The sequence below is a fragment of the Rhinolophus sinicus genome, chromosome 3 (genome assembly GCF_057876585.1).
Source record: "Rhinolophus sinicus isolate RSI-liver-muscle chromosome 3, RSI-T2T, whole genome shotgun sequence".
Taxonomy (NCBI): Eukaryota; Metazoa; Chordata; class Mammalia; order Chiroptera; family Rhinolophidae; genus Rhinolophus; species Rhinolophus sinicus.
This window is the reverse complement of record NC_142503.1, coordinates 83,901,404-83,928,141: the sequence shown is the minus strand read 5'-3', so window position 1 is coordinate 83,928,141 and position 26,738 is coordinate 83,901,404. Positions and strand designations below refer to the sequence as shown.

General features: G+C 40.7%; 1 protein-coding gene across 6 annotated transcripts in view; it reads right to left on the bottom strand.

The window, feature by feature from the left end:
* Positions 1-26,738, bottom strand: part of SNCAIP (synuclein alpha interacting protein) — a 143,005-nt gene that overhangs the window by 31,951 nt on the left and 84,316 nt on the right. For 5 of the 6 annotated variants that reach the window (XM_074328559.2, XM_074328558.2, XM_019728003.3 and 2 more), the window contains exons 3-4: positions 19,960-20,032; positions 53-927 (exon numbers count right to left, since the gene is read on the bottom strand). In XM_074328559.2, coding sequence (XP_074184660.2) covers positions 53-927; positions 19,960-20,032 — 948 coding nt within the window. The remainder of the gene's footprint in view (positions 1-52; positions 928-19,959; positions 20,033-26,738) is intronic. The other variant, XM_074328564.2, reaches the window with a different exon arrangement.

Here is a 26,738-nt window from a genome sequence, read left to right as displayed (position 1 = left end):
AAACTGGAGGCTCCAAATCACTCACACATATGCTGAATGAGATCATACTTACCAGCAGAGATATTTGTCCTTCTTTCACGATGTTCAAGATGCTTTTCACTTTTTTCTGATACTCAGTCCTTTCTTCTGGGCCTTGGGAGCTGGTCCAGTTCATGCCACCGATCTGCTCTTCTAGTTTGGGCTCTGTTGCTGAGGACGGTAGATGCAAGGCCCTGAGCTGGCAGTCTGGCACTGGCTTCTCAACTTTTCGACTATGAGGGTCACTACACGTCTTGGTGAGAAAGTCTTTACTCTGGCTTTCAGGCTCATATGCAGACCCACATTTAACCAGGGGAGGAGAGCTCTCTGAATCCTCAGTGGAGAGCTTTTGCTGGTCCCGTAGAACAGATGACGCTTTTCTCAAGTGAGGGCTTTTCACAGGAGAAAGAACACAAAATGGTGTCATGCTGGATGGCGAGTTCTCAGCACTTCCTGTAGAGCAGGCTTTGCCAGAAAGGCCGTTGATGGTCGTGCATAAACCCACAATTCTTTTTTCTGAAGTCACCTTGGTAAAAGAGGCAAGTGGTTGACTGGATTTAATGTAAGGCACGTCCAAAATCTCATCCATGTCGAGGTCGTAATGCTCTAGTTCGCCCAGGAATGTGCTGGACTCTGGGACCTTACTTTGGGGGCCGCCCTCTCCATCGCCGTCTCCGGGGCTGAGCTCCTCAGGTTGAGGGCCTGGGGCAGAATCACCTCCTTTCTGGTACTCCGCCTTCTGGTTCTTTTGGTCATCACTTTCATTGTTGTCTAGAGTCTCTGGCTGATGTTTCAGTGGCGAAACTCGCTTCACTGGACGGAACTTACTGTACACATCAGCGATTCCTGTGGGCTTGTGCGTGTTGCTAATAAGAGTTGAGACGCTGCAGTTCCAGCTAGAGCTAGAAACTGTTTTAAAATAAATTAAAAGAGGAGACTATTAAATCGAAAAACTGGAAATATCTTGGCCATTCGGACAGACATGATCAACTCAAGTTATGCTCAAAGTAAGCCCTTGTGTAAGGGAACGCTTTAGAATGTCTATCATGAAACAAACAGTTCATACTTACCATTGGAAAACAGTGAAAGATAAAAGGAAGTTCTGATATATTGGCTCAAAATTAATTAAAGTTGCAGCAATGGTGAAAGTAGATACTAAAGAAAACAAACCCAGGCAGATATTTAGGTTTATTCCCTGGATAGTTACACCTTCCTGGCAACATTTCGATACCTGTCACCACCCAGAAAAACAGAATTGGAGGATAGGATGCTTTGTGTTCAACACACTTCCAAACTAATTTAGGGAGAGAAGGGATGGATGCACACACGGTCACCCACGCACGCACCCATACACACGCATACGTACACCCCTAAAGCTTAAGAAGTCCCATATAAAGGGGTAAGTGTTTAGTATTGGGCAAACAAACTACGATCTATTGGGTGATTCACTAGGTGACTTAGATGGATTAGGGAAAGAACAGAAAGGGAAGGAGTGATCAGGAGCTGAGTGGACCATGGGAGATAAGCCATGGTTGAGTTCATCCCACCCTAGACGAGGTATCCCAGTCAGTCATGGTTCAGGGACATTTCATGGTGTTTTCTGGCAGATGACACAGAAACATAATACACTGACACCTCACAACAGAACATGCTCTTTAAGATTCAGTGATGCCCTCCATTGTTTGAAAAGCTGGAAACAAACAGGAGAAGAAGGAAGTTGCAAAGGGAGGGTGAGGTAGGCAGACTAGTTTCTGTGTTTTTTTTTTTCTCATTTCTCTGCAAAGCTTAGATAAACATTGTATGGTTTGCATTTTGCACTTGAGTAAGTGTCTGGTTGAGATGGAGTGTAAAGTGAAACAGCAACACATCTGGAGGTGAAAGATAAGAACCACCCCCTCTCTCAGTTAGCCTCATATGAAAGGCTCCCTGTCCTGTCGGCGCAGGACGGTGGAGCAACAGGTCTCCTCAGCCATGATGATCCTGCTTCCTCTCTGGGACACTCCCCTGATGAGATGACAGATGACCCAGCACCCCTGGAAATTTGTAGGCCAGTGATTTATGGATCCCTACTCCCCTTCCACTTAGTTTACACCATCCTCCATCAAAAGGGTGAGGTTTCAGGACATGCCCTCCAACTAGGAACCTCTCATCTATCTATCCTCTTCCTGGAACAACAGCAGGTGGGAAGTATTTAACCCAAAGCATGTTTTTGTGTCTGGTCTTTACTATTGGGCACAACCAAAGACTAACAGAACATGAGACGGGGTATATGCAGGTCTGTAACTTCTGCAAGAGTCCCTGGCAACCACTGATTTTTTTGGGTGAAGGTGGCATACAAGTTATTAAAAGTTCCCCAAATTTAGACCACTGGTCATTCTCCCTCCTGCTAGGATATATTCCACAAGGATTCAGAGAAGTTTTGGAATCAAGCTGAGGAGGAGAGAGTGAAGGTTCTGAGCCTGTTTGCCATATAACTGTCGGTGGGTTCTTTCTCCAAAATGGACCTCCATTTTGCAGGCGATTCAGAGGGTTTGCACTAAACTGTCCTCCTCTGAGGCCTTTCTAGCTCTGGAATTTTAGAATCTAAGAAGAAAATACTATGAGCTGTGAGGGGAGGCTTGGATTCTGTCCAGTAAGGAACAGGTATTAACAGGGAATGTTCCAGAAAGGAAAGTAGGTATCTAGATGCTCTTAAGCTGCTGCTTCTCTTCCCTTTTGTTGGCTCTACTTTTTAGTTGCACACAGTACTTGGCACAGAGCAGACAATTAACAAACGCTTGTATTTGAATTTGAATCTCACTTTGCATAACACATTAATCTCTTTTTAAATGACCAGAGCGCATCCTTCTGAGGGATTTACAGCTGAATTTCACAGAGGACAAAAGTTCTGTTAATAAACTCAGAGGACTGATAATTACCAATAAGAGCGGGACTTTCTAAAGTTATTTATGAAATGTAAATACACAAAGGCAAAGACTAATTCCAGTTGGTCCATTATAAATCTAAAAGTTTTTCTACCCTTTATATGTCTTTTTCTCCCTCAAAATGTAGAGCTATGAAAAACTAATGTCTGCCAGAAATTTCTGCCAAGCCTTTTGCTCTTCCTTTCAAGAACACATGGTTACTGACTTATTTAAAACAGCACAGAGATAATGGACATAGAGTTTATAATGTGTAAATACGCCTTTAATTTTGTCCATCAATTTTATGAAAAGCTTCAAATATAGCTATGTATGTGTATTTTTTTTCCTTGATATTTCTGAGATACATACTTATTATTAGGTGTGGTGTTTGCTAATATTTTTGCCAATTACTTTCATTTCTTTGGAACTCCTTGAAAATGTGCATCGCAGGATACCATAAAGAACTTTTAAAGCCACAAAACTTAGTGGGCCAATACAACGAGTGCATTGTACCAATATATTTATGTATTGTATAAGGTCGTGGGTTCAAAGGGCTCCTCTTTTATGTTGGCTTTATTTACATGTGAAATTTTTTCCAAGTGATACAGGGAAATGGATACCATATGTTTCCCAGCTGTTTTGTTCTGACAGGAGCCATTAAGAATGCTCTATGGAAATGAATTCTGTCTGAGTCTTATGAAAACACTTCTTTCCACAGAAGGGTCTAGAAACTGAAGAAGGGGCATCAACATTAGGCTTGTTGTCCTTCCCCTTATTCAAACCTATGAGTCTTTTTTAGACTGAAAGGGAAATCTAGTCTGTGGTTTCTAGAAAGTGGTTTCTAATCTGCGTTTTGACCACTGGGGAAAAAATCCCAGTGGTGCGAAATGGATTATTTAACAGGTTTTCATGAAAATGTCCCAATTTAGTACTATATCATGTACTCATCTGAGACAGGCAATTTTATGTATGTAGAAAAGACAAAATTCAGTTAGTTTATTTCTTCTAAGCTTGGCAAATGGGTGTTTTAAGCACACACAAGAAAACAGGCCATTAATAATTAGCAAGATTTTCACTTCTAAATTTGTTCAGTCTACCAAAAAATTCACTTATACTGTTGCTGTATCCCAACACCATAACCAATTTTTTATAATATATGGAAACAAAATTCAGACTAACTATGGTTACTAGAAAGATTTTTAGTTTACATTTATTTTCTGGAAATCATGAATAAATACTTCACATGTAAACAAAATTTAAATCCCTGAAAATTTTATCTGTTATCTTATTAGATCTTTGGAAGCTCTGTAAGAACAGGGTCTGTGTCTAATTTATCTTTCTATCCCTCAAAGCATCCAGAAAAAATACTTTACATAACCAAGTTCATAATGACTTTTGGTTTAATGGATTCATTTTTAACATACAAAAAAGCAAATATGTCTGACATACCTTAAACCTGTTTGCCTAATTATGTCACAAATTTCCTAAAATGGTCAGGTAAATGGAAATGTATCAGAGGCTGATTTATAGGGAATAATGATCTCTTCCAGTCTAACTAGCATTTGTAATGTCTCTGATCACCAGTAAGGTATTTCCAATTGCCTGCTGACCATCCATACTTCACCATTGATTCAACAAGCATTTAATGCGAGCCTAGGATGTGCAAGTATTTGTGGCAGGCAGCATGTTTTGATACAGGGGTCTTATCCCTCTCCACCCATGCCTGCTTCGTCTCCTTCCCCTGCTCATCTAACATACACACACACACACAATACTCTGTCTTCCTTAAATGTATTCCTCATTCCCAGTAAACCTGGCCTGGATCACATGACCACTTACACAGTCTCCCAAGCAATCCATCTCCAAGGCAAGCTAACCCTTCCCTTTTCTTGACCCCTGCCCCTCATTCCTCAGGAATCAAGTCCTGCTGTGGCCTGATCCTAAATCTCTCTCAAATCCCTTTGCTTCATCCTGTTACATTGACTGGACCACACTGGGCCCCTCCCACAGCCTCTGCAAGGGTCTACCTACTTCTTTGGTCTTCTTTCCAGTCCTGAGTTATCCCTTTTCAGGTAAGTCTGATTTTGTTATTTCTTAGCTCAAAAACCCCAGGTGGCCCTGACTGCCTAAAAGAGTATTTCCCTTCTACGTGGAATGCATATCTATGCAGTATTTAAGATGGCACACAGGAACCATGCTAAATACCCGACTGAGAGAATGAGGAAGTTATAGACCTCTCAACTCTCTTTCTTCCTCCTCATTAATTTAAGTGTTAGAATGGTGTTACAATTTGGTGTTACAATGACTTTAACTCCTCTCCAAAATTTATCATCTCTGTTTACAATAGCGAGACCACAGGCCATTGGCTCAGATACTTTCATAGGTAAAGAGTTAACAGGAATATTTTAATTTCATCACATTCATTTTAACAATGACCTTGGAACTATTGCAACTGACACTGGTTTTCTATTTACAACACTGACATGAATTTTCTTTCAAAAACAAGTATTTAAAAGTAAATTACTTTAGACAAATATGTTAAATAAACAACCGTACCAGTGGTATACAGGTAAAGTAAAAATAACACAGTTACATGTTGGATATAACACACACTGTGGAAATAACACTTGAATTACTAAGTTTTGGGAAACACTGGCTTTCTAGATATTAGCTAAATTCTTTAGCATAGTATGTGGTATTTCTTTTATTTATCTTCTGATTATCTTCTCATTTCAGCACCATCATTCCCACATCACTAATTTTTTCCTGCACTTCCATTGCTAACCTCACCCTTTTTGGATACACTATGCTGTTTCTTCATTGCTCCTGCCTTTGGGGAAATTCCCCCTCTCTGAGAATGCCCTTGCTGCCTTCTCTGTCTGAAATGCAGGCTCATCTGACAAGATTCCCCTCATGTGTCACTTCCTTGGTGCACTTCCTCTGACTCTCCGGGAGAATTGTTGTGCCTTGCTTCTCAGTGTCCTGATACTATTTGGCCATACCTGGCTAGAGGGGGGCATTTCTAAAGTGCTGTTGCAACTATTCGCAAGAAAAATCCACCTTCTCTCTTGAGAATTCCTCAAGGGCAAAGATTGCTGTAAACCTTCTTGTGTTTATAACCATCCCTCTGTGTAGCACAGCCTCTCACAGATATTGGGGCTCAGTGGCTAAATCTTTTAATGAATGAATAAAAGGAAGAGAGAGGAAGGAAGAGGAAGAAGGAAGGAAGGAGGGAGGCAGGGAGGGAAGAAAGAGGAAGAAAGGAATATGTTACACCAAAAATGCAAAGTATAGTAAATAAATATGAGTCTTGTCACAAAGAGTAACTCTTGCCACATTTTGAGCACACTAATTGTGTTGACTATTTCAAAAATGGTGTTGGTAAGTGATTGAAGATATTCAGACATTTAGATGTGCTGCATATTGAAGTATCTTCATACATTTCTTACAAGTTCTAAGTCTCGATTTCTTCATCTGTAAAATAAAGGGTTTAGACTACATGATTGCTGAGACCTGAGCCACCTCTAAATTTCTATGACTGTACGGAATGTCTGCAAATAACAGGGCTCTTTATTCTGAGTGATTCACTATGAAACACTATAATTCTTCTGGATCCATGTCTTTCAACAGATCCTTAGAAATTTATAATTATGAGACTAAGTTGATTGCTGACACAGAACAACTCTTTGGCTCTTGGGACTGATAAATTAGTATTTTCTTAGGAAGATAATGTACAGTTTGCTTTTGTCAACGGTGGGTCCAGTTTTCAAGACTGAATGTCAGTGTTGGCTCCCAAAATGCCTATTTACTTAACGTCTAAATGTAGAATTATACGTTCATATTAGAAAATGAGTTTTAGACATCAAGAAGAGAAAGAAAAGGGGTATGCTTTTAGGATAAAATAGTGTTTCACTACTGTAGACTGTTAAAAGTTAAATGAATACTGTAGTCTACGAGGAAAAAAATGGTCAGCTTTAACTGTAATTGTCTTAAAATGTACACAATACACTCCACATCTATAGCTGCAGGAAACCTGGGACCTTCAAGGACATACTTTCTAAATTCTCCAACATTCCATTTCCTTCTGGTTTTACACCTAAGGGAGGGACATAATGAAAGATTAAGAGTGCTAGGCTAGAGTCATGAGTTTCCTGAACCCATTGTAAACTGAAATCTGTAGTGGGCCCACTTATTGCAAACCCCTCAGGCTCTACAAGAAGTGGTCACAAGTGACTTACACCATCTCATGACGACAGGAAGAAGAACATGGAGTCTGAGTGAGGGCTGCCTGCTGGATGCTCTTCTGTATTGTCCTAGACTGTCACCTCATCCAAGAAAGGGCTGAGTGAACCCTGGATTTGAAGAACTGTGTTCAGGCCATTATATTGGGAAGAACAAACATGTGTGAGGAGTGCATATTTCTGGAATGTTCCCATTGGGGTTGCTTGCTCATCTCTTTCATTGATGCCACAGACCCTTTATTGAGAGTCTTGTGAGGCTACAGGGGAAGTACAGAGGACTTTACTACTGTATTATAAAAAAATCAATTAATGGTTTATTCACAATAAGATGCTAAAGTACTACTGGAAAAGATTCATCAATATGGTTCTAAATTTCCCGCCTTTAAGTGATTACTGGTATCAAGCAGCTGTTGCAAGTGTCAGATTCATGTTTCACTATTCCCAGCTCGGTCCAGAATTGTCAAGACCTGCTCATGTAACTCTGTTCTCCATCTGTGCCCATTTCTGTGGTCTGCAAAAACTCAGAAATACTCAAGCCCCTACTACCCTGGATAGAAAAGATACTTCTTCACCCAACAGGCATGTTCGATCATGAAATCAGATTCAATATTTTGACAATTTTAAACATTTGGACTTCAAAAGTACAGTTCATGTAGAATAACAACTGGTGGGTCTGAAGAAAGCACATGGCTCCAGAGTTATTCCGTCATCTAAAAAGTATGCTGACCTTCACTTTGACATTAGCAAGAACCTTTTACGTGGATTAGGTCTTGTACTGACTCTAGGCCCATTTACTAGGTTTCCTTTCTTTCTTTTTCTCCCTCTTTGTGTTGAATTGTAGAAAGTGATACACATCAAGGGAAGGTGATGAGGCTCATCGAGCAGAGACACACAGAAATAGGGGATAACTTTCTCAGTGTGTTTTCTGGAAAGTGTTAGCAAGCTCAGTTGGTGTTGGGAAAGTGTAGAAACACACTTACTAGTTTGAACTGAAGGTGGCGATGTTTTACAGTGTTGATCTAGAGTCGAAGACAAAGAACAAGTTACAGCTTCTTGGTTAAGAGAGAACAAGAGGGAGATGGAAATAAAGTGTGTATGGGGGCCCGGGTGGTGGAAAAGCTCTGCCCTCTGCCCTCTGCTCCCCACCTCCAACTGATGGCTCCAAAAATGCCTGTTACTTTTAACTTCTAAATATGGAGTTATGTATCCTCATTCGAAATACAGCTTTAGACACCAAGAAGAGAAAGATAAAAGGGTATGTCTTTAGGGTACAAGAGTGTTTCCCTACAGTTTGTTTGTTTGTTTTTTCTTTTTGTGCTACAAGTTAATTCTATTTTCTATGAGAAACAAACTGGTAAGTCGGTGAAACCTGGTCCCATTTTGAGAGGGACGCACTTTAAGGGCTCAAGGGGAGGAGAAATGGGAAGATGAACCAGTGCCAGCCTGCAGTCAACTCTTCCCTCTCAGCAGGCCCACTCCAACCCCTGCTCGAACCCCAGCAGGGCCTCTCTGTTACAAGGCTGCAGGGAGAAGAGGGCAGGTGCAGCTGAAGAAAGCCGAGTGCAGAGAAGCTCCTCCCAGCATAAATGCACACGGAGCCACTCTGCCTCTGTCTCCTGGTGCAGCTCAGGGTACACTTCTCAGGCATGAGGATAACCAATGGAAAGAAGACCTACATGTAGTTTAAGGCTCCCTCAAAGCCATGTTTCTTCATTGAATTCTCCTAACATGTCCTCCATTTAACACTTTAGAAATGCTAATACAATATATTTCTGGAAAGCTGTCTTCTGTTTCTGAGTACAAGGCAAGTGTAAGATGTTCTTTGAGGTTTTCACAAGAACTGGAGGATGGATGGGCAGTTCTCATATATTCTCCCTTGAAAATAAATGAGAACTTAGGGAATTTTAAGTGTTATGTGGGAAATTACAAAGCATACTGACTGCTGAATCAGGACTAAGGTTCCCTGACTCCAACTTTCTTTCCATAACACTGCAGGACCTCTTTAATGAAAATTGAAATTATTTCCTAACCATGAATACACATTTTCGCTATTTGCGTCACAAGTAGGCAATGGATTCCAGAAACCAGTAGGAAAAGCTGGTTATACTCATTTCAGATTCATTTTTACCTAAATCCCAAACTGTGCTCTCTGCCTATGTTTTGGCAACCACTGACTTTGAAGATTTTGTGTGGGAGAAGAGTTAGGAAAACAGTTTTTGATAACATTTTTTTCTTAAAAACAATTGAATGGAAGAATTCCCCTGCTTTGTTAATCTTTAGTGGCATCAGCCTAAACTTGGTTCATCTTATCACTGAGAATTTGTTCTTTCAGCTGCCAATTCCTTCAACTGGTTAAAGGTGGCAATCTCTTTCTAATGTAAGCAAGAGATACAGGTACATAATAAAGCTTGTTCAGAAGTGTTCAAGTAATTGGCAGGATGCTGAAATGCTCTTACAGGGTTTGTTCATTCAACAAACATTTGTTGAATGCCTTCCTTCTGTGCACATGGTTCTAGGGGTGCAGAAGTGAATGAAGCAGACATAATCCATGTCCTCATGGGGGAACCAGACAGTAAAGCAAGTATAAGATGAATATGAAATTGCAAAGTGCTCTGAAGGAGCAAGTCGGGTATTGGAATAGAGAATGGCTGAGAAGTGACACCGTGGAGGTGACATTTTAGCTAAGAACTGGGAAATGAAAAGCCATTTATATGAGGATCTGGGGGGAAATACAAGAGAAAAGATAATTTTGTGACTATCTGGATAGAAAAAAGCACATTCTCAAACGCCTACAGCAGGAGAGAATCTGGCCGGTTCCAAAGCTCTTATATCTGCAGCAGAGTGAGCCAGGGTGAAAGTGATGGAAGATGAAGTTGGGGGAGGTCGTCAGGGGCCAGCTCATTGGGGAGTTTTATTGGCCACAACAAAGAATTTGGTTTATATTTTAATTGACATGGAGTATCCCTGGAGGGGATCTCACAGAGAAGTGAAATGATCTGCTTTACATTATAACATATGTCCTTCTGCCCACTCTGTGGGGAAACAAGAGTGGGCCAGATTGGTGGTGAAGATAGAAGTGAGACTAGTTCCTGGCCATTAACCCAGATCACACACAGAAGTAGCCTGGCCTGGCTTATCTGGGCTGGTTGAGATGGAGAGAAGTGGATTGATGGGGACTTACTTTGAGAGCAGACGACTCGGGTCCTGGTGGCAGGCTGATGTGGAGTATGAGGGACAGGAATGCTGGCTTCAGCCACCAAGTAGGGATGTCAGAAAACTGAGAGCCTTTACCAAAGGGGAGTCTGAGGAGGAACGTGTTAGGGAGGAGGATTGAAGACTTCCCCTGCAGAATTCCAGGACACATCTCATGGAAGCATCAAGGAGGACATTAAAGCTGGAGTGCTGACGGGAGTAGCAGCAGCAGGTAGGTGGCATTTGAAGGCACGAGATTGGATGAAACATCCACCCAGAGAGACTCAGAAACTGAGCGGCGAGAGGGTCCACTGGGATATTGAAAGGTCAAGTAGAGAAGGAGGAGGAACTGCAAAGGAAACTAAGAAGATATCAGCTATCAGAAGGAAAATGAGGAGAGGTGGTATCACAAAGCCAAGAGAGGAGAATGTTTCCAGAAAGGCGGAAGAGGCCAAGAAAGGTGAGAATATCAGTGTCAATGAATTTGACAACTCGGAAGTTGTGACAATTCCTAGAGAGATCACACTAGAGATACTTACGGTGACCGAGAGGTGGAAGGGTAGAAGTGGGGAGGTTCCCTTATCTTTTTAAAGAGGTTGGCTGTAAATCAGGGACTCAGGGAAAAGGAAACAGCAGAGAATCAGGGTGGAAGCACTAGAAGGGTTATTGTTTGCTTTTTTTTTTTTTAAACTAGGAGATAATTAGAGAATGTTTGTATGATGAAGGTAATGACCCCATTGGGAGACATTGATGGTGCAGCTAAAAGAGGACATAACTGAAGGATCAAGGTGACAAACCAAATGAACAGAAAATATGTCCCGTACCTCAATCATAACACAAACCACAAAGAAGCAAGGCTTCCTTTCACCTTTTCACACAGTCATTCATCCATTCATACCTCAGACATATATTTAGCACCAGTGCCAGGCCCTGGGGATACTATAATGAACAAAATTACCCAAAAGAGATTTTATTTAGTGTACTAAAGAAAAATGATATTAAACTAACATCAATCACACTATTAATATTTTAAAAAAACAGATATTTACATAGGAGAAAAGGTATAGGGAGCTAGGAAATAATAGAATCGGGGGGTAATATAATCTAGGCTTACAATGTCCAAAATAGAAGCCATTAGATAACTACCTGTGGCTATTACGCCCCTAAAATGTGGCTAGGGGTACACATCAAAATGATAATAGTTTTGATTTTGGGGGTTAAATAAAAGATATTAAATTTACCTCATCTGTTTCTGTTTTTCAATGTGGCTACTAGAAAAGTCTTCCATGATGTAAATAGCTTGCATGGTATTTCTATCGGACAGTGGTGATTTAGGGAATCAAGTAAAGGGTCTCTGAAGAGCTGAACTTGGCGGTGAAAGGAGAAAAGGAAGGGCATCCACCATGTGAAAGAACACAGCACATCTGGAGAACTGAAGGAGGTTCCTGGCAGGCAGAAAGCAGGGGGGGAGTGGCATATGAGGAAGCCACTCAGGCATATGATCCAGGAGACGACCACTCAGGGCCTTGGAGGCCACGTTGTTTATCCTGAGAACAACCTGTGGAAACTATTGCCTGGTTTTGAGCATTGAGGGACATGATCACATATGTATTTTTGAAAAAAATCTCTTGACCTTCTCATGGACAATGGATTATCACCCAGGTGGCCTAAGTCAGTGCTTCTCAAACTTGAATATACATAAAGGAATCACCTGGAGAGCTTGTTAAAATGCAGATTCTGATTCTGGAGTCTGGGGCAAGGTTTGAGAGTCTGCATTTCTAAGAAGCTTCCAGGTGATACGGATGGTACTGGTGCCAGTCCTGGGCCCCACTGTGAGATGCAAGGGCCTGAGGGATCAATTGCCATAGGATGGTCTGGGCTTTTGTGGATGCCTATTGACTGTCTCCAAGGAGTCTTCAACTACAAGACTCTAGGATTCTGTTTGTATTCAGTTTCTTTTATGATCTACCTTTCTTTCTTTCTTTCTTTCTTTCTTTCTTTCTTTCTTTCTTTCTTTCTTTCTTTCTTTCTTTCTTTCTTTCTTTCTTTCTTTCTTTCTTTCTTTCTCTCTCTCTCTCTCTCTCTCTCTCTCTCTCTCTCTCCTTCCTTCCTTCCTTCCTTCCTTCCTTCCTTCCTTTCTTTTTCCTTCCCTCCTTCCTTCCTTCCTTCCTTCCTTCCTTCCTTCCTTCCTTCCTTTCCTTCCTTTCTTTTTCTTTCTTTCTTTAAGGGAAGAGTGAAGGCAAAGGAGACATATGGATAAAGATCGGTCATTTAAAATGGGAAGACAGAGCCTGTGTAATGTTGAGAGGCAAAGGAAAAAGGATATGCTTTCAGCAACAAGTAGGGTGCTGTCAGAGATGCTACAAAGTGCCCAAGCTAGGAACAACCCCCCTTCACACTTCAGCCTTGCGTTGGGAAGACGGTACAGGGGAAAACACTTCTCCCTTAGGACAGGGCTGACATTTCTGAGACGGAAGTCACTACGAGGCCTCAACAAGGTAAAGGTACTTGTTCCTTGTCCCTGTGCGTCAGTTCTTTCCCTCCCTGCCTAAATGCTTATCTCTGTACTTCTGGTTTCTCATTCTTCCTTACTGCAGATTTCCTGGACTCCTTTCTACCAAGAGGAGATTTCTCCATCAGCTTTAAGGAGGGGAGATGTTTCTTAGAGGACAATACAAATAAGTCAAAACATGGGAGAGGAGACTGGGACTCCCTTCCCCTAAATGTTTCCCTCTACTACTGTCTGTCTCATGCCTAACTTTCTAAACTTCACAATGCTACTGACCTTTTAGAACATCAAGGAGCTGCGGTGCCTATAGATATGGTTAAATAAAGAGAAGGAATGTTCAAGAGGAAAAGGGGCACAGATGCAATGTATTTAAGCTCTGCTACCTCCAGCCCCTGTCATTATTTTTGACTTTACCAGAGTTTAATTTTAGCTTTTCTATCCCCTCCCCCCGCACCCTGCTCCCATCTTTCCCCCAATGACTTCTACTCTTTTCTTTGTCTTAGAAATATAAACAAAGTGTTAGTCATTTAAAGGCAGCGATGGTCTCTCCCTTTGGCCAGAGAAGGCAGCTCTACTTTCAAGAGTAAGTTCTGTGGTTCATTCAAAATGATGGCCATGCACATTCTGTAATAACAGAAAACAGCAGATAAAATTGTCCTTACATTATGATTATAACCATACAAAAAAATTTGCCTCAGGAAAGAAATACAGTAATTGTGTTTTGGTGGCAGGGTTAATTGTAGTTTTTACTTTCCATTTTTTATAATGGATTATGTCACCTGTATAATTATATTTTTGTTAAAGAAAAATAATGTTTTATTGGACTAACAGTCTCACGATTTTTTTTTTTACTCTGTACATTTTTACTACAGTTAAATAAACTGAGATTTTTGTCATAAACGTTAGATTCTTTACCGCATTAACTTCACATGTTCATTTTCTTGATTGAGATCTGAGAAAATGTGTTTCCCTGTTCTTTGGAGTCCATTTTATGTTACATCATGGGAAATGGATTAATGAGCAGGATTTTCTATCTAAACTGCCATACCAACCATCCCTTTCATGCTCTTAGTATTAAACTTTAATAAAATTGAAAACAGGAGGTTTATATACTTAGCATCATCAGCTATGTCAAAGCAGTGTTGAAAGGATAAATTTCATGTCAACTTATTATTTGAGGTGCTGGCTAAAATCCTTGAAAATCATAGAAAACCATATATTTTTCCAAAATTCAGGTTTGTCACAAAATTTACATGCACCGGGGCTAAAAATATAGCAAATTTGGAGTGCTTTTAGATATACATCCAAAATGACTTTTAACAGATACCATGTTGAAAAAGTACGGTGTTCCTTTACTCATTGTCATCCAAGTGATGTATTACTTAGGTATATTCCTTCAGAATTTTGTCTCACACGCATACCAGGGCCATTTATTATTGTTACATAACCGAATTTTTTATCCTCAGTGCCTCCAAGTTCTTAGATGTGAAGCTGCATTAATATTTATTTGTCTGCCTTCTTTCTTAGGAAAATTATACAATGAGCTCAGCAGATTCATATTTTGAAAGAATCATAAGACATTTAATGCACCATGAATTGGAACAAATGTGTATTTGAATGTCCAATTAATTTTTAAAAACTCGAAGTCAATGAAATTGAGTATGTTTGATTTGAATACCATATGTCAACATAACGTATTTTTGTCCTCACTTGGAGAAAACCGTGCAGCAGAGTTAACATTTACTGCCTCGGTAGTCCTCTTTTCCTTCCCGAGCAGCAGGAAATAAGCGGAGAATGCATGCAAACATTTCACAGATAACTTCCATTAAGAGGTGTGAATTGTTTCACACATAACTTCCATGCTGCTAATCTTCGCCCCGACTACTAGCCACAGAGGGTTCCCTGGACTAAAATTACTCCTCAGTTGGCTCAACTTCATCGTAGCTCTGGAGTCAGCAGCCCTGGTTTCAAATGTTGCTAGCTCTAGAACTACGGCCAAATTAGTTACCCTCCATGAGCCTCAGCTTCCACATCAATAAAATGGGCATAAGAATGGTCCTCCCTCAGACCATGCTTTCGAGGACAAATAAGCTATTTATAGAGGATCTGGCATAATGCCTGGTACACTAAGTACCTAAGAAACAACCGGAACTCTCCATAGCACCTACGCAATTCCAAGCACAGGCAAAATTTGTTCTCCGGCTTCCAACTGCCAGTTCTTCACCTCCTTCCCACCTTTTTGTGGTATCTCCAATACCTTCACACTTCTTTTCAAAACTTCTTTAGCACAGAAATTTGAAACCCAGTCGGAGTGTGGTGTAGTTGACGGAGAACGATGTGGAATATTCCTGTCAGCGGAAAATGGGAATCAAAGCCTGTGGCTAACGGAGGGGCTCTCCCGGGGAAGACCCGGCCTTGGTGAGCTCGCAGAAGGTGCAGAGACACTGTCCAGGCCCCTGGCAACACTCTGCCATTTGTCTTCTCAGATGCCACAGTGGATTGGGCCCGAGGTCCAGGGATGAAGTAGAGTGAGCCCTGGTGTGTATGTCTCACAGAGGGGCTTCCACGGGCCACCCACAGGGCTCAGTGGACACTCTTGCTCCTCTGAGAACACTTGAAAAACAGGCAGAAGGGACAGGCCTGAGTCTTGTCTTTGCAGCCCACTTAGGAAGACAGGAAAGGTGTGTGGTAAGTCCCGAGGCTGATCTGTGGGGCTGACAGGCTCTGATCAGACCCTCAGGTTCAGTTCTGGGTGCTCCACTTTTAAGAGGGATGCTGAGCAACTGCAGTCATCCATGAGAGAGCAAGGAGAATGAGCAGGGTACACTGAAAACTGTGGAGGGAAATTTTAAGCTGGAGAGGACAAGGCGGAGAATGATGGCTATCTCCAAACACTTAGTGGCACCCTTGCCCACGATCCATTGTCCTGACATATGGATCCAAAGGAAGAACCAGGAGGAAAAGATAGAAATTCGAGAGACAATGCTTTGGGCTGAACAAACAACTTGACCTTTCTGGACAGGTGGCCTCATGAGACTTTATTGTGAGCTCCCCGTCCCTGAGGAGATGAAATACAGGCTAGATGACCCCGTGGGCAGGGTAGTAAGGACTGCCTTCCAAGCTTTGATGGACTGTGTGAATTGTTTTGTGCCTTTAAACACATGTTTTATTTGTAAATAATTAAAATATCTTTTCCATTTGTAAACAAATTTATAGAAGAGTTGAAAAAATTTGCACTCTCCCTTGCTCGCTCTCTCTCTCTCTCTATATATATATCTATATCTATATCTATATCTATATATATATATATAGCAAGTTATGATTCCATATGCCGAGGCGTCTTTCCAAGTAATAGGATTTTAGAAAAACTGGACTCTAGCTGGCGGTGCCCCTCATAGCACCAGGCATAATAAATTTGACCACTGCACACGTGATGGATGGGGCCCTATAGAGTTTGACCTTGACCTCATCCTCACTTTGATCACCACGCTGCAGCTGCATTGATTTTCTTCTTCTTCCTCATACATGCGAAGCTCATTCCTGGCTCAGGGACTTTGCACTTGCTCGTTTCTCTGCCTCCAGCACTCTTCACTGGTATTTCATGGGGCTGGGTCCTTCTCACACTGCCTGAGCCCCCCAGGTTCCTCCTCCCCAACTCCTACAAGTTACTTTATCACATTGCCCCAGTCACCTCCTCTCACTGTCTGAAATTATCTGATTTAGTTGTTGATTTGCTTGCCTTTTGTCTGTCACCCCCTAGAAAGGAAGTGCCTTGAGAACAAGGGACATTGTCTATATCTTGTTACTGTGTCCTCAGTGCCTAGGACAGAGAACACTCAATAATTATTTGCTGAATGAATAAATAAAAAAAATAAATGGGTCCAAGAGCATCTGGTCAAAGAAGTGTTACTGTAAGAATGGACATTAGCATGCGCGACCTACACAAAGTAGAATGTACTTAGCAGACTTTTTAGAAAAGAAAAGAGAAATATCTTCATTTGCTGGAGTCTTCATTTGATAGAGTATATTCTAAGTGATAGGATATTTGGGGAAAAGTTTACCCAGAGGATGCCCCATCCAAAAGAAAGATGTAGACTGCTCTCAGAAGCCAATCTGCCTTCTGCTGCCGTCTGTTTGAAAACAATCACCATAAAGATGGAAATTTACAAGCACTCCTGTGGCAGATTTCTCTTACGTGTTTCACATGAGGAAGTCTGGAGGCGTGCAGGAGGTGGTACTCCTACATTTGAATGCCCATGGAACTAACCGAAAATGCCTCAATTCTTTTGGAAACTGGCTGTGAAACTTTACTATGTTGAGATTTCTTTCAAAGGAGCCCACAGATAATTCTACATAATGCTACGGAGAGATGGATCGTTCCATGTGTTTCTTTTTCTAGGATCACTCTTACTCTATTAGAAAGTGGATTAGCAGCCTCCAAACGGTCCACCAAATTGGAGGAGCATATGTGATTACATTGAGTTTTTCCATCATACATCCAAATCCTATCAGGTCTAATTATTCTGAGCACTGGGTCATTGCTCCGGGCGAAGTTTCAAAGCTTCTAAACTTGAAACTGACCTCCTTCTTAACCAAATAAATGTCTAATATCATCTATGGTAGAAGTGGCTACAAGTCACACAACCTGGAGAAAATGGAATGAACGCATCCAAGGAAACATTATTTTTAAAAGCTTCAGTTAATTCACTTAACTTGGTAAGAATAGCTATATTAACAGAGAAAAGAAATTCACCACATAATCAATGAGGGAAAATGCTGATTTTTAAAGTTTCATAAGGATAATATCTGAAAATCCATTTAATGCCACCAAGTTCAGCTATCTGACAGGTAGTACGTGTAATGCATAAGAGAACACACTGTAAAGGCAGACGTCCTGAGGTCTGAATCCCTGTTTTGTAACTTAATTGCTGTGTGACTCTAGGCAAGACATTTAACATCTCAGTTCTGTGTCTCAGTTTGCCCATCTATAATACAAACATCCTAATAGTGCATAATTCACAGCGATTTTAGGATTAATTGAGCTAATATGAGTAAAGTGCTTACAACCATCCCTAGCAGGCACATTAAGCACTACTGAAGTGTTTGCTATCATTCTTCTCCCTTACTCCCCAACTCCAATTAACGAAAAAAGGAAATATTGTATCTTTAAAGTACCTTCATCTACATCACCTACTTTTTTTTGTTGTTGCTGTTCTTTTGGTTCTTTTTTTCTTTTTTGCCAATATGTAAAGGCAAGAAAAGAAAAGGTAGACAGATATAGAAGCAGAGACACAATAATCATTATTTGCATATGATACATGCCTACCAAAGAGAACCAACTAAACAATTACAAGCTTTAAGGAGTTGCCTGACTACTAGTCCCGTTATTTTTTTAAATGTGTAAAAAATAATCGCTTTCCAACAGCAAACACGAGTTACAAAACAATTGGTAAAATAAATTCCAACAGATGCGTATAAGACTTAAGATAATGCGGGGGTGGAAGAAATTTTACTTTACACTGATTTGTCTAATCATCAAATCTCTCATGAGACAGATTAACAAGAAAAAATAACCAAATTTAATTGCATAAATACATATGGGAACCCCACATACATGAGAAAGTAAAAGACCCCCATATATATGAGAGGTTCAGTATATCACCTACTTTTGATCCTACCAATAGGCTGGTAACATTGGAAGACCAAGTTTCTTGTTTTGTTTTATAAATAATTAGTCATAGGCTCAGAATCATGTAGCTGATAAATAGTTGAATGCTAAGTTGAACCCAGGTTATTTTCCTCTGAGGCTGGGGGCCTGTTCACTGCAGTCTGATCATAGGCCGGTGTCGAGCTTTGAACCTAGTGAGGCCTTTTAAGGAGACACATCCTGATAAGCCTTACAGCCAAAGCCTCTGTTAAACCCGATAGAAGCTTGAGTGTAGTTAAAAAAAAAAAAAAAAAAAAAAAAAAAAAAAAGGAAAATTAAACCTGAAGGTAAATGAAACCTTTTATTTGAACTTAAAACCATCTTCTATGATGTTTCTGACCCAAACATTGAAGCATGACTTTCACTCACACACAAAACCCAGAGATAAACAAACCTAGAAAGACTAATTATTTTCCCCGTCTCGTCTAAGCAAAATGTCAGAAGAAAACAAATAGTCCAGGAGAAAGTAAATTAGCTTCGTACAAGTCCTCTCAGTTTGAAAGTCCGAGAATTTTAGTAGCTGCATAGGTAAGGACCATCTATTTATTTTTAAACATGAGACACATAATTTGAGGATTATCGTAAGCCTTCCATCACCCATGGTTCTCAGGTTTCTAATTATCAGAGGAGGTCCAGTTTTGGCAAGGTTAACGGTGATGCCTTCGAGTCATTACTTGGAAAAATAATACACATCATTTCACAGTTTAATGCCAGGGTATCATTCCCATCAATATCCTTTTTTATTTTCATTTTTGCCCATCATGGAGAGAAAAGGAGAGAGGCTTAATTTGATTTACAGAGAGAAAAACAACCCTGAATGTAGTTGTGTGTTTTTTTGTCGGGGGTAGTGGGGTATGCAAAGAGAAAAGGTCAACCAGCTGGTTTTCATCTATGTGCCATAATTCTCTGTTTAGTTTACACTATTAAACTCCAAAGCTTTGCTTTAATCTTAACTGTTACAGTATGCCTTATTGCAGATTCTATCATGTCACATCCCTGATATGGTTTCAGACTTTGGCCAAGCATCATCCCCCAAGCTGGCCTTGCCATATGGGTAGCAAATGCATCCAACATTTTTTCTTTGGCGCCTGCATCATTATGTTTTGTCACCAATGGTTTCTCGGGTTTTCAGTAAATTGCTGTGTGTACTGTGGTTTGGGCTGTCGAGATGATCGCCTGCGTTTATTTGTATATAGCCACGTCCTCATTATGGCCCCCTGTCCTGTTAGCCTTTGGAGGATGACCTAACATCTGTTTGCCGAGGGTAGGGGTGAGAGGAGAAGCCATAAAAGAAAAAGAAACAGAAAGCAGCAGCAAACAATGGGGGTGAAAACAGCTCCCACACTCTAAAAGTCAGGATAAGGGGGAGAGGTGAGAAGCAAAACCTACCTGATCTGTCTTCGTTTTGTGAGTCACATCTTCGGCAGAGTTCTGGGATGGTCTTGAGTGATGTGACTGAATACTGAATGGGAAGTCAGAGAAAAGGGTGTAAAATAATGGCTTAACATGAGAGCACGACATTCACTTAAATTGGCCAGAAAAATCAAAACGCAAGGAGTGATACTTGAGTATATCATGTATATCCAGAAAGTCCAGCTTATTTTACCCTAACTGGGCTGTTTGGTGATCTGGCAGCAACACAAACTCTGCCTACAAGCATCTAAGCAGATGCAGATGAAAAAGCCCTTCATTAGCAAACAGGGTGAGGTGCAGCCATCACTTCTGCTACCTATGGAAGATGGAAGAATGTTCCGACCTTAAGAACTTCCAGAAGATGGCCATAATATGTGTAATCTGAATCCTAAGAGTGAACCTATGTGTGAAAAGCTGGAGGGAAGGAGCACCCAACTTCCTGCAGCATCCAGGGCAGCCAGGAGCCATATCTGTGCCAACGCTGACTGGACTATGCAAACATCCCTCCTGCTGCCACTTGCCACAGCTTTTACTGTGTGGCATCTGTAATCTCCATGGGGAATGACAGGGCAATGTTATAAAAAGCGAGAGGAGCATGGTTCTGTGTTTGAAAGCTCATCTGTTTCACATATAGATTAGAATGAACTGAAAGAAACCACCTTGTAGGTTCCATCCTAGCACCAACTCGGGCTGGCTCTCAGAATAACAAATTATGACCTAAGTGGGGGAGCATAAAAATCAGAAGCACTAAAACAAATGTGAAATCAATAGCTATGATTTATGGGAACTACATTTGGTGCCAATCAATCTTTCTTCTAGAGAAGGGTGTTTCACAACAAAAGGATGAACTCTTTCTTCAATCAAAGGGCTGTCTTCAATCGTACTTCAATTCATAAAATATAACTTCCTGAGAATATTTTACTCTGTACCTTTAGGGAACACGTTCTTATGTAAATCAGGATCTTTTATGAATTACTTCACTGTTGCAAAATTTGGGGGGATTGAAAGAAAACATTTAATCTAAAAGAAAAATGATCATGGGAAACTCATTAGGATTATTGTAGCATTACAAGTGAACAATGTGTAATTAGGACACATTTGTCAATAAGAAGGTACTTGAGTTAGCTTGATGTTGACAGATGAAGCATAGCGTCTACGTGGAGACCCTACCCTCAAGTGCTTTACACAGGGTGTCAGGACAGCTAGACAGAGGGAGAAGCAGTTGTAGCTATTGTCAGTTTGCCAATTACATGTCACAAACAAATTAAATATCCAGTGTTTCCAAGTGAAAAATAAAACCTCAAATGACTAATTAGAGAAATTACTCTTACCTGTCTGATGCAATAACATCCTGTTTGTGTGGGCCATTCCTCAGAGACTACAGGTACTTTAGCAAATCCACTCACATACTCAGAGGGAGGGAGGGAGGGAGGGCTGTCTCTTCAATCACAAATGAACTTCGAGGATTTTTTCCTTTTACATTATATTCTTTGGGGGTTGAGGTTAACACACGTACAGAAGGCTTTTTTTTTGCTGTTGTTGTTACTAATAAGGTACCTTATGTTTCTGGCCAAGTAAAAGCTCTCTAAGAAATCCGGTAGCTTCTTGAAACCAGCTGGTAAAGGTTAAATAATTACAGTCTATAATTCAATTAAAATTGAGCCTTTTGTTTTGGCTGCCATGTGCCCCATGAAAGCATCCTTTGGCAAAGTCTCACCCTCTTCCCCCCACCCTTTTACTTTTTTCTTTTTTTAAAAAAAAGAGGAATTTTTTTTTTTTTTTTTTTTAGAAAGAGGAAATTTAAGATTGATTGTGTTTAAATATAGTTAATGATAAATTCAATAAGGCTGCTCACTGGGCTTAATGAGTTATATTTGATTATACTGGGTGGGCTGCTATCAGTATTTCTAGCCACATGAATACTAACTGCCACCTCCCACTCCAAAGCGAAGCACGTCCGAGTCTCTGATTTATTAGTTGCACGTTCAACTCTTCCTATGCAACCTTAAAGGTCCATAGTGTTCAGTAACTTTTAATTTGAAGAGGTATAAATTTGAACAGCACAGCTGCCTGGTTGGTGTGGGGACGGACCCACAGGCAGGGAGACCAGTCTAGCTGATACCCACTCACTACCTCAACCTACGTCCCAGATGGTGGCTTTGCCTCTCCATTCTTGGTCATACAGGAAGAGGAAGTCACTTTTATGAAGACATACATCTTAATTCTTTGGGAAAAATGATCTTGAAGAAAAAGTCATGTGCTGTTCCTAGTAATGGAAATAAAAAGTACATCAATCTAAGAAAAGGACGGTGTGTTGGCCAGAAAAATCACTTTGGAATAACTGTAAAGGTATATGGAATGTCAAATTCAGCAATGACTCCAATTTATACTGTGAACAAATCCATCATTCTTTATAAAGACAGAAGGAAAATCCAATTTGTAGCTTTGTTCCAGTTCAGTACAAACACTGCTCTTTGGATAAAAGATAAGGCTTAAGGGAATGCTGCAAAGATGGTTAAGTTGTGATGTGAGGAGACGAAGAGGAAACATAATTCACAAAACTGACATGCAAAAACATTTTTTTTTTTGCTAATTTGGGAATAAGCAAATGACCCAGGAAGTCGCCCTTGCATGAACGCATTGTGCTGCCATCTGGGAGCTGAAAGGGAAAGCGTTCAAGGCCTTCATCCCAACGGACAGGACAGATGGCCTTTGATATGAAGCTGTCAGGTTGCCCACTCATTCTCAAGTCAATGGCCAGCTCCCATGGCAGCAACTATTGTCATTTTGTCCCTATTAGAACCAAAGCCCAATGTATCTTCCCTGTCTCTTGCCCCCAACCCAAGCCTTTATATTCTGTTCCCTTGATTCCTATTATCCTTGGGTGATAAGAGGAGGGGAGACTTGCAGATGGTTGAGATGCATTATATTTCCTATCTCTATGTTGCTCTGATATATTCGTTTTCTAAAAATCTTCCAGAGGGTATTCCCTGTAGAAACAGCCTTTTTGATCCAATTTTCTTTTCCCTTCCTCTATCATGTCTCAAGAAAAGCCCCTGCCAAAGGTTGACCAGCTGCCTCCGCTTCTTCAATGATCCCGTGCATTCAAAGTTTAGTTCCCCTTCTGTTCCTTTACTCCTGGGTCCTCCTTGCCTGCCAAGCCTTCCTCCGGCCAGGCCAACGGAACCGTTCTGCAAGGCCTGCTGTGTTCTGCCTTCTTCACTAAACCCTGGCTGACTGCTTCAGTCGCTCCGACTTTACCCTTTTCTGCCATTGGTAAAATACTGCTGGGCCTTGTGCTCTGTTGTTTTCTTTGTGTTAGTGTTGGCTCCCACAGGCACTTGGGGGAAAGGATGATATCTTTGATTTATATATATGCATGGTACACAGTGATTTATTAACCATCTGGCTGAAATTCCAAGATGCATACACATTTAATTAATCTCTGGGCATAATATTACCGGTGTGCAAAGGAGTTCTTTCATATTTAGGTAGTTAGTGCGAATTTCCTCCATGCTGCCATGCCTGCGCCACAATTAATTAGCTTTCTAAAATGCAAATTTGACTAAGGTGCTTCTCTGTTTCATATCCTCTACTGGCTCCGTACAGCCTACCGGGCAGGACCATATGCCTCAGCATGGTACATGAATCCCACCATGAGTTCAAACTCATCTCTCACCATCGTCCATCTCTCTTTGGATTGTGGTAATACCAAATTTCATGTGGACCCCCTGTTTACTGTTTTATCTGTTTATACATGTATGCATGCTACTCTATCTACCTGGAATACTATTTCCCCCATTTTATTAGGAAAACAACTTTTAATTCTTCATGTTTGGCCTGGTTATCACTTCTACACTATCTTCTCTGACCCTCACAGATAGATGTAATTCCAGCTTTCAAACTGTGGTTTCCTGACCTGTGGCATCACTACCATCTAGGAACTTGTTAGGAATTCACATATTTGGGCCTCATCCCAGAAACTCTGAGGGCAGGGACCAGGAATCTGTGTTTTTATAAGCTATCCAAGTGATTCTGAAGTTCAAGAACCACTGCTCTATATTATTTCCTTATCTTAGATATATGTCTATGACAGACTCCATCACATAATGTTTAATTTATATGTTTACATAATTGCTTTCTTTACTTCTTGAGGGTGTGGACAATATTTTATTTACCAAAGATATTAGTACTTACTTAACTGGATAAATTGAGTAACTATGTAGCCCATGATTTTAGTGACAATAGTAATAGTAACAACATGATAGTAGTTAATATTTATACAGCACTAATCTTAGAAAAACCCATAATTACAAGTCTAGCAATGTAATCGTGGCATATTTAAAAGAAAAAAAACTACTTCTAATATATTCATAGTATGAGTGCTGGTTGATGCCTTAGCCTTTTGTATAAAGAACAATGGATTTGGAGCCAGAAGATCTGGATTCAAGTCCCAGTTCGGGTATTTATTAACTCTGTGGTTTTTGTACAAATCATTTCCTATCTCTGGGGCTCAGTGTCCTTATCTATAAAACATAGATAATCATACAGGACAATGTAAGTGAAGTCAATTTGCAAATGGTGTTAAGTGATTCCGTCTCATCTCTTTAACCTTTTTTCCATGTGGGCACCACAGCGTTTACCTCTCATCTTCATCCCACTCATGATTTTAAACTCAGTAGTTCAAAATGTGAGACTTAATGAGGCAGGAAGAGGGGGCTGAGCTGGGACTGGAAAGAAAGGATTGCTCAGCCTGTCTCAGCACGTTATTTGGCTTCTCTTTGGTCTTTCCTCATCCAGGAGAGTCCGTCGCCAAGAGCTGACACTGAACCTTAGCTTCACAAACTACCTAGAGTTGATGGGATGCAAGACAATCCTACACATCTCAGCCTGCACCAGTCAATTTTGTCACGCTGCCATGCAAAATAGGTTGACCGTACACAGGATTCATAATAACAGTCCGTGAATTCTACATGGGACTATGGGGATCTCTGAGCACCCTAGACATTGTTCAGGCCTGAAAAGCCTTGGCCCGTACTCCTGGAAGCCGGAGCCAGTTGGGTGAATAAGCAGACGTAACTCAAACAGTAATGAGCCACAGAAAATGAGAGAACCAACATCCCAAGCACCTTTTCAAGCTAGAGACTTTTAAGAAACTAAGGTTCTATTAAGTTTCCAAAAGAAACAATTAAGCCAGCCATCCAAACAACTATCCTGAAATTACTTGTGTGATTTCTCACACAGCTTTCCAAAACTCAAGCAGGCATCTCAACAGGCTCAATGAAAGGAGCTGGTAGTGAAAGCAAAGACAGCTGAAATGAGATTTGTCAGAAACATAATATTTTTCTAAAAGTTTGACATTTTTCTCCACTGGCCTGCCCTTCCAATTCAGGAAGGGGTGTCCTGACTCCACACCCTCCATATGTTCCATTGTCCTTTCTCTGAGGATGTGGTACCAAGAGTCCACCTCCTTATTGCTAGCCTTCTGTTTGTGCTCGGGTCTCCTGTCCCATCGCCTCAGGTCTCTGGCTCTGCCATCATGCCCTCTTCTCCCCTTTCAGCCACTCTCTGAACATCGGCTCTCTTCTCGGGTCCTGTAAAAATAAACAAGCACCCCCACCACCTCAAGACATACTGCCTCCCCAGTTGACCATGGACTTCCCTGCTCTTGTGTTCACAGCTATCTTTCCTGAAAGAATCGCCGTGGTTCTCATCTCTACTTCCTGACCTCTCTGCCTTTACTCCACCACCACATGGCTTCTGCCCCATCACCTCACAGGTGCTGCGCTTATTACGGCTACCTATGAGTCTTAACTGGAAAATCCAGTGAGCACTTTTCAACCTTTCTCTTTATAATGACCTATTCCCCACTATTGACCACTTCCTTCCTAAAACCCTGTAAATCCCTCCCCACTGTTTACCTCCCTTAGTATTCCTCCTGTATCTCTGAAAAATTTATTTCCAGTCTCTTATATGGGGACTAGTATCTGATGCATAGTAAGTGTTCATTAAGTGTTAGCTATTATTATTTACATTAAAAAGTATAAAAAATGAGTATTTAAAAATAAAGCTAAAGTAATAGTAACTACTGAGGCAAAAACTACAAATTACAAAATAAATGTATCTTGGAGCAGGGCAGATGACTGGACATAATCTTTGCTCAATTTCAGTGATGGTCTAATTTTCATTGTGAACTGGTAATCATTTACCACGGAAATATAAAGGCTGCGTGTCAAGAATGGGGTTCAATACTGTAATTCAATGTGCCGTATATGCAGAAATTTCATAACTGACATTTCATAATCTACTCACTGTTATTATAGAGTATTGTAAGCTCTGTGAAAACACAGACCAAGTCTGTGTCATTCACCCCAAGCCTAGAACCATGCTTGATATACTGTAAATTTTTAATAAATATTTCTTGAGTAGATTGGCATAAAATATAATTAATTATGCATAAGAGATAATTGTTTGTGTAAATAATCTGCATAGTCAATCTAATACATGCTATTACTACTATCAGGCAAGATAAGAACCTTTAGGGCTATCCGCAGAGAAAGAGGAGAGCAAATAAAAAGAAAAATCTGGCAGTTACTTATACTTCTTGGAAATCATTCTATCCATAAAGTTGCTCTCTACCTTCTCAGGAAGGAATGTCGGGTCCAAGATTTGGAGTTCTGGGACCTGGGTTACAGTACTGGGCTTTAACACTAGCTTTGGCACAGGATCCTGTAAGTCACCTTGTCTGGATTAGA